This window comes from Mesitornis unicolor, unplaced genomic scaffold (assembly GCF_000695765.1).
Source record: "Mesitornis unicolor isolate BGI_N332 unplaced genomic scaffold, ASM69576v1 scaffold9163, whole genome shotgun sequence".
NCBI lineage: Eukaryota > Metazoa > Chordata > Aves > Mesitornithiformes > Mesitornithidae > Mesitornis > Mesitornis unicolor.
Window position 1 is genome coordinate 20,427 of NW_010172676.1, and position 8,856 is coordinate 29,282.

Here is an 8,856-nt window from a genome sequence, read left to right on the forward strand (position 1 = left end):
AAATAAATAAGGAGGAAGGAACAGAACAAAGCAGGAACTGCCAGACTTGTTGCTGGTTACAGATGTTATTGCTGAGTCAATTGGGGAGGATATGAAGACCTCTCAGTTGATGGCAGGGGAGGAGAGAGCTCAGTTGAGAGGAGAAGGAGCTGATGGATTCAAGGCAGCACTAAGGTCAATGAAAATTTAAGAAAATAAGGAGAACAGGAGAAAGAAATGTCACAGTGTTTATACCATGGTTTTTGTACCTCCAGAGAAGGTAATTTTTTAGCACCCGTTCATAACCGTGGCCCTGTAAAATACCACACAATGCTCAGCAACCTCCCAGGCCAAAGCCCTCCCATTGCCCTTCCCATCTGGGAAGCACAGGAGCTAAATCAGGATTTATGTGTTTTTTTGCTATGGCTTCATATTTTCCCCTTACGCTTTCTCAGTTAATTCATAAAAGCAATTTTGTTCATTCCTGTGATCTGCAGTTATAACAAAATAACAGGAAAAATCTGCCAGATTTATTTAAGCTGATACCAAGGACAAAACACCGGATGTTCGATACATATTCCCCTTCCTTTTTCAGCCACGGTTGTGAGGTTAAGAAAGCTCCGAGACGTTCGGTGACATGAAAGCCTTTTGTCCCATGAAAAATCCAGCCAGAATTTGTTATGCTTGCAAGAAAACGCCAGAAAAAAAGGAATAAATTTAGTCATTTCGCCATGGCTTATTCATTTCACCACAGGCCGGGGTCCCATAATATCCCAGCCGGAGTACACAGCTGCGTGCGTTACTCCCAGTGCAAACGCTGGGTGCAATTTGCCTCCCCCCTGGGTAATTTTATTAACGTGGGCCAGTTTGCTTTAAAGCCCGAGTTCTGCGCTTTTCCTAACAGGATATAAATCACTCGGCTAACGACAAATCAAAGCAGACGCACACGAGGTGCTCATCTTGATGTCAACTGGTTGTGGGAAATCAATGAATCAATGCGTGACACGCGAGAGCTAAAATAAAACTCCCGGCTTTGCTGACCAACCGATCGGGGGAAAATTCACATTCTTTCGCTTCATGTGAAGGCTTCACCTAAAGTCAGTAAAGTTATATCGTTAAGGACTCATTTACTTGAGGGGCCACAAATCCAGCCTGTATTTCCCTACTTTTTACAATTCCCACAAGCTGCTGAGCTGCAGTTTTCTTCCACAGCCTTTTTGCTACCAAATAAAAATCTGCATACTGAAAACGCTCATTTCCACATCTGGACATGTTTTTTTTCCACATCTCAGGCACAATGTTAATGTGGTTAATTTCAGATATATCCACCTATCCACGTGTAATTACTAGCACTGCAACATTCAAACCCATGAGTCAGGATCACAAGGTTCAAAATGCTGAAAGCTGGAGTCTTCTCGGTTGCTTTCTCCTTTTGAGCTTTGCAGGGTAATGCAAAACTTGCTCTACAATTATATGTGTCAGACCCTTCAATCAAAAAATAAGGTGAAATTTAATTAATTAAATTAATTAATGTATTTTAATGTATTTGAGCATTAGAAGCTTGGGTTAGCTAATAACAAGTATCGTACAGCTCCTGTGGGCAATACTGTAGAAAACTATCCAGGAAGTGTTACAATTTGAATGCAATTTTTTCCATGGAAAGTGTTAAGAAAATTAATCTGAACACTCCTGGAAGGGAATCATCTCTTTATTACTAAATTCTGTAACCTACAGAAACAGATCTATGGAAAGCTTATAAAATTTTCCATGATTCTTTTTCCACCCAGGCTGCAAATTGAAGTCTCTGGAACAGATCTGTACCCAAAGTGATGAGTTGTGTTCCTGCTAGCCCTGACTCAACACCAGTCACAGAGACGGAGAAGGCATTTCAGATCCTGTTATCCCATTTTCTTCCTGCAGCAGGTTTCCACATCCCATGAACAACTTTTGGGAACCTCACCTGGAAGCCTCCAGGCCTATACGCGTCCCCAGACAGTAAATAACATACAGCACGAAAGGAAATGCTCAGTAGTTATCCAGGCTTCACACACTGTAAAAATTAAGCTTTATTAGTCCCCCTAAGCACCTCATTATTGGAAAGGCCAAGATTAAACCTCACAGATGGGCACTCCTCCAAATCTTATCTCCTTCTCTGTGGGTGTAACCTTTAAATTAGCACAAGTAGGGCCAGCTCTGCTCCCCAGAGGGGTCCCAAAAGCCCTCAGTGCTGCATGGCCAAACCCAGGTGTAAAAATAAAGAAACTTGTCCTGAGTGGGTTTCTCTGCTTCCCATCCTCAGCATTACCTGAGCACTGAACATCATTTCAAAAGACTGCAAGCAAACAATGAAACACCACCAAATGAATATAAAAAGGCATTTCCAGGGCAGCCTAATAAAAGTCAAGTAGTTTCACCTGAGAAAGGTTTTAGGGATTGTGATTTTTGACAGAGATGGCATGGAAACAAGCTGAAATAAACAGGATAAAAAGAAATACAGCTGTGTCTGAGCCTGCACAAGGCCCCTGGGCTGGGGCTTGTCCAGGCCTGTGCAGCACAGGGACGCAGGAGAACAGCAGTCACTGTGGCCACAGCTATCAAACCACAACCCTGTTCGTAAACCCAAACCCCAAACTATTAAAATAACAATATTCAGGGCCCGACAGTTCCCTTGTATTGGTTTTGCACAGGTAAGTCAGAAGGAGCATTTCAAGCCCTGCATTGCAGCAGGGGAAGGGCGCAGAGAAGCAGCTGTTAATAAAGTAACATGCAATAAAGCCTTCTTCTGCATCTGCCCTTGTGGGTGATTATCAAAGTGACACACGTACCTTGCAGGTTAACCCTGGAGACAGGCGGCTGGCTCGTGGCGGGAGATCTCCTAAGAGGGATAAAGAATACTCTATAAATAGGGATTATTTTAGCATTTCACACCCTGCTGGCCACCTCCCACAGTGCAAAAAAACCTTCACACTCACAAAGAAGCCCAAAACACTTTAAAATTATTTGGCAGTTAACAAGCAATATCAATATATAGGCTAGGAAATCCTAAAGATGTTATGTCCCCTGGCTAAGCACAGACATATTCTGAAAATAAGGTATACCAAGAAAGATAATGCCATTGTCCCACATGGCATTTGCAGCTTTCCACTCAAAATACACCTGGAAGCCAGCAAGGGCTGGTTTTTGTGGCTGAAGGGGTTCATGGGTCCCCCAAAACCAAGGCTTTCTCCCAAAAAGCTTTTACCTACAAGGTCTGAGTTGAACCCTGAAGTCAACAGCACACAGGCAATACCCTAAATGAGATGGGAAATGTGTGGCTTTAAACTCCATTAGCAGTTTGAATTGCACCTGGAAGCAAGTCAGAAGACCCTGCAGTCACTAAGGTAAGCTCTGAAACAGCTGAAGGACCTGAACAAAAGCTGTTTGAGAAGTTGGCTCAAGTGAAGCAGAGTCTGACTGGAAAAAGGGTGCAGCACGTCTCCAATTGTGAGATTTGCCAAATAAAACTGGTGATTTTTCAAGCTGATATCATAATTTACTTGGGGGAAAAAAGAGGCTTCTTTTTTAAAAGAGTTAAAAAGTACTGACACTAAAATAAAGATCCTTCATTTTGGATAGAATATGGTATTTCAGGCTGACCAAAACCGAAACATTGGACTTTTGCTTCCTCTAAGAAGTTTCTGATACATTTTAACCGAAGCCAGATTTCCCCACACTCTAAGAGCCAACCTCCTAACCCCCATCTTTGGAGCCAGCCACCGAACTGAAACATCCATCATGTGCCAGCTCTCCTTTGAAGCTGAAATCAAAGCAAGCGAGCAGCTCGATGCTGCTGGGGGGTTCTTCAGAGAAGGCCTGGGTATATGATTTACTTCTGTGTAACACAGCTACAGCTCTGCTTCGCACCCTGCACCCCATGGGGCTCCCAAACCTGCTCCCCTGCACCCAGCACCCCCTGGCTGGGTGGGATTTCACAGGCTCAGCTTTTCCGGAGTGGAGCTGCAAGGCCTCAGATTCTTTGAAGGGTTCAGCACAGGGCGCACACGTTGGATGCCGCCTTCTGGGAATATCTGCCTGGACCTGCCTCCACCGAGCCTTTGAAAAGCCAAATCTTGAAATCTCTCAAAAACAGAAACTCCCCAGTGGGGACACCACGGCTGCAGTATCTGGGGAGAGGTGCTGCGGGTATCTCCAAACCCTGCGCCGAGTTGCACAGACATGCCTTTGGGAGGGAACTCGGGAGGGTATTCCCCACTGCACAGTCTGAAAAGGGAACGGCACGGCTCCCGGCACCCTCGAATTACGTTCCGGCCGTGCCCATCCCGGTTTCTGCGACAGCGAGCGACCCTGGGTTTCGGCAGCACCGTCCCTTCTTAGGCACCACCACGGCTCCCGCTTCCCGATCCTTCTCTCTTGGTGCCGGGTATTAAGTGGAGTAGGCACCGGATGCTTTCTGACCATGTCCTGGGCTGTGTCTGCCAAACGCAGGCACTCCAAAACCATTAATCATACTCTCCTCTTTTCCAATCAGGAAGCTGTCTCAAAAACCCTGACGTTAAAGTCCAAAAAATATGACTTCTGGTTGTGTTTTTTTTCCTCTGGCCCTTAACATTCATATTTTCCAGCATTTCTGTAAACATGTGAGACAGCATCCTCTTTTTGGGGCAAGAGAGATGGAGGAAAAGGAAAAAGAGGGGAGAGGAAGGTCTAGAGAAAAGCTGAGATTCTCATGATCCCCCGACCAGAAGTTGAAGGAAAATACCACATATCATGAGACACATGATAAAACCATGAGCTGGCAGCATGGCTGTGACCCAGCAGAGCTGTTTGGAAACGGTGCGGGAAACTCTGCAGCGCCTGGAAGCACATTCTACCACGGACTTGGATGTTTGGTGTCTAATGGTTTAAACACTGAACGACTTTTACTTTGGCTTTATACCTCAATCAAATCTGGGAATGTTTTCAAAAGGACACTGTAAGATGCCTCTGTGTCCTACAGGTTACGCCCTCGCTTCCTTCCAGCCCTGTCCAATTTCAGATTCCTCATTAGGAACTGCTGAAATGCTCGAGCTGCTCAAAAAAAGCAAAGCTTTAAAAAAATATCTATTTGAGCCATCTGTTTTTCTATTAAACTCCATCTTGGAATGCGGCAGTTCTTTCCCATTAAAGTTAGCAAACAGAAATCAACGGGAGGAAAACCTCATGCCCAGATAAAATGTTGGGCTTTATGTAAAATAGAAGACTGTATCGGAAGGCAGAATGCAGAGGCCACGGTGGGCACCCAGGGGATGCCAAGCAGTGAAGCAAGCCCACGGTGTCCCACCAGAATGTATTTCTGCACCTCAACCTGCGATTTCAGAGCCAGCGGGATGCTTGGAGCAAGCAGCGCCTGCCAGCCCCAGGGTGGGACGGGTGGGTGCACATCCAACATCGCCAGGAACGAATGATGCTGGTTTCATGCAAAACAGCTCTCCTGGGGCAAAACAGGCCAGAAAATGATGCTGACCGGCTCATTATAAATAGTTAAGGGGAAACAGGGGTTCCGGACAAAGGCGTAAAAAAAGAGTTTGTTTGGTTTCTGCTGTTCAGCGGGTATAAAAACCAACATCCTTCTCTTCAGTTCAGTGCATCACCTTTCCTCACTCAGTGTAATTAATGTCAAACAAAGTGATGTAGGAACAAAGCACAGGCCAGCCCTCCTGGCAGGCCCTCAGGGCCAAACTGTCTGCCCTGCCAGGATAACCCTCACTGTCCCACAGCCTCCTGCTTGGGGTTTCCCTCTCTGGCACTTTCCCTTTGGCCTTGACCACCTCTCTTGTGAAACAATGGTGGAAATGCAGGGCAGCACCACAGCTTGACCGAACACTGACAACGCCTCTGCGCTGGGCTGGGAACTCCTGGGATGGAGATAACAACCGTGTGGGACAGCCAAGGTGGGAAAGTGAGGAAGACACCACATCATGTGCCAGTGGTGAGGTCACACCTCGAATACTGGGTTTCATTTTGGGTCCCTCACTACAAGATGGACATTGAGGGGCTGGAGCATGTCCAGAGAAGGGCCATGGAGCTGGGGAGGGATCTGGAGAACAAGAATTATGGGGAGAGGCTGAAGGAACTGGGGGTGTTTAGTTTGGAGAAGAGGAGGCTGAGGGGAGACCTTATTCCCTCTACAGTTCCTGAAAAGAGGGTGTAGCGAGGTGGGGTCAGTCTCTTCTCCCCAGGAACAAGCAATGCAATGAAAGGAAATGGCCTCAAGTTGTGCCAGGGCAGGGTTAGGTTGGATCTGGGGAAAATTTCCTCACTGAACAAGTGGTCAAGCACTGGAAGGGGCTGCCCAGGACAGTGGTGGAGTCCCCATCCCTGGAGGGGTTCAAACACCATGTGGATTTTCGGGGCCATGGTTCAGTGGCCATGGTGGGGTTCGGTTGACGGTGGCGCCCGTTGAGGTGCCCTCAGGGGGAGACGATCGCTGCGCTCTGGCGCCCCCTGGCGTCCCGCGCAAAAGGCGGAGGCGGAATACCCGGCCTCCGCTGCCCCTGCTCGGTCCCCGCCGTCCCCAGGCTACGCACGAGCCGCAAAGGAATGCAAAAAGCCAGGCTTACTTGTTGGAGGTGCCGTGCAAATTGGTGAGGAGTGTGAAGTTGTTCCTCACGCTTCGTAGACTGGCCAGCACCTATGAGGGAGGCAAAAAAACCCCAAGACGTTATCCTCTCCACCTAAGGTTTTTTAAGTTTTAAATTTTTAAATGCTTTTAACAAGTTACCTGGGCAAAAGGTGTGACAATCAGGTCGTCTCCGTGCCTAGGGAGAAATGGAGAAAATTTGTAAATTTACCTCAAACCGGGCGTCATTCACCCCAGAGAAAAAGGAATTTTACAGAGGAATGTTTCCCCTCATGACAAAAAAACATTAACCCATGTAGCTTTTATTTAACAGTACATAAAATCATGCTCCTAATGGAAAGGTCCTGCTATGTATATCCAAAACAACCCAGCTGGAGAGACTGTTCAGGTTGGTAACACCAGGCAATAAAAGCCAGGAAATTCAAAATTTAAGACAGCACACTGGAAAAAAAAACAAAAAACAAACCCACGTTAATGGTCCAGGGAAAGGTCAGCTTTGAATTTCCTGGCTTTTGTTGATCTCTGCCACAGTCTTTAATGTTTTTCAGACCCCAGCTGTTTTCATCATGGAAGATTTGAGCAGAAGTTCTGAGAAAAATACCTCACCATCAACAGGAGGGTTTTTTTGGTGACATTATATATAACACTTGTGCATATGTGATTTACCTAGCTGATACACAGCAGGGGAGCACTATTGCTGAGCAGCGCAGACCTGATCATGGCTGGAGAGAGCCAGAAAGGGCAGGAGAGCAAGCACGGCTTGACCTGCTCAGTGTGGAGAAGCCTTGATGCCGTCCAGCACTGGAGGCAATCGTTAAAATCCACCCTTTACACCAAACATGGTATTTGCATAATCTGGAGTGGTTACTTTGTCTCTGATAAATATCTACCAGCAGGGAGAGATGCCCTCTTTCAGGAGAGCTCTCCTCATGGATCTCGCTAGTATTTACATTTCTATTTCATGATAAAACTTGGCAGGCTTTCATAATAGTTCAACTTTTTTTTTAATGAGCACTTTTTTACAGCTTAATGCTCACTTTAAAACTTTAAACTGTGCCTTTTAAAATAAAGGGCTGCAAATCCAGGACACTCATTTAAGCTCCACACTCAGTGCTGTATTGATCCTCTCAAACTCAACCATCCGTCTCGGCTTTCTGCTGTATTTTCCGCTCAGTTCTAGCAAACAACCCATGACAGAAAAGAGGATGGAGAAGCCTAATACTGCAAATATAAGTACAGTCATATTTCTATTGTCAAGGCTAATGGTGCATTACCTGCTTAAGGAAAAGCAGAGCTGATGTTAAGCAGGCTCTGAGACTGCACGATGTGAGTGTAATGGAGGAAAAAGCAAGCAGAAAATCATGGAGCAAGCCAAGCAAGGGGTGACAGAGCTCTCATGGGGATACAGGCAGCTCGCAGCCGTGTCTGCCCTGGGGCTTCACCCTGAAGGTAGCTGCAAGCAATTCACAGCCCAAACACAAGCTCTCATGTGAAGAACTAGTACCAAGCAAGGTTAAATGCCAAAATTTCCTGTTACTTCATGGTTTGAAAGCTGTTCTGCTAAATTAGGGAGAAAAGGGGAATATTCCAAAGATGGGATGGGGAGGGGGAAGTCGTGCCTTGTCAGACCATAAAAGCACCTGTCTTGGGCACTCAGGCTATGAAATGTGAGTGCCACCCATAAGCACCTCTCAGCAGAGCTCTGAGGATGACAGGAAGCATGAAGCTCTTATTTACTGCAAAACACGAGGTGAGCTGAGTTTATCCTTACTGTTCGCTTGGGAGAGAAGAGTTCCTGGACATGGTCTTTGGTGACAGGTCGTAGTCGCTGTCGGAGCGGTAGAGGAAGGACTCCCTGCGCTGGCTGTGGCCCGGGAAGGTGGTGTGCAGCACCAGTCCCGAGGAGGAGCTGGCCTGCGGGTCCAGCGGGCTGCGACTTGGGGACGAGCCATTCTCCACGTCGAAGCTGTGAACAAAACACATATTTCACATCATGGGTCTGCCAAAAGGCATTTTTCAGCACGTTTGCATTGTCCACGCTGTGTCATTTGCTTAGTATGGAGATACGGTGTGGGCAACACCGACAGGAGCCTCTTGCTGGCATATTTCTATTATACACAAGCAGGACTCTGCATTACGATAAAACATTTACCCCCTGAGGCGTCTTTCCTGACTACATCTGCTCCATCTTCCTTCCACTCAAATTTGCTCAGCATGAAGAGACAGTGGCCAAACACCGTCACCAAGTTCTGCAGCTC

The 8,856-nt window shown here is 46.7% G+C and overlaps 1 protein-coding gene across 1 annotated transcript; it reads right to left on the bottom strand.

Annotated features, from left to right (window-relative positions):
- Nucleotides 1-2,804: 2,804 nt before the first annotated feature.
- Nucleotides 2,805-8,564, bottom strand: LOC104535486 (cAMP-specific 3',5'-cyclic phosphodiesterase 4B-like; the record flags this gene model as incomplete). The annotated part of the gene is made up of 4 exons (XM_010180472.1): nucleotides 2,805-2,854; nucleotides 6,579-6,649; nucleotides 6,740-6,776; nucleotides 8,370-8,564. Coding segments are annotated over 4 exons (353 nt in total), but the record flags the coding sequence as incomplete, so codon positions are not given.
- Between the last annotated feature and the right edge of the window lie 292 nt (nucleotides 8,565-8,856).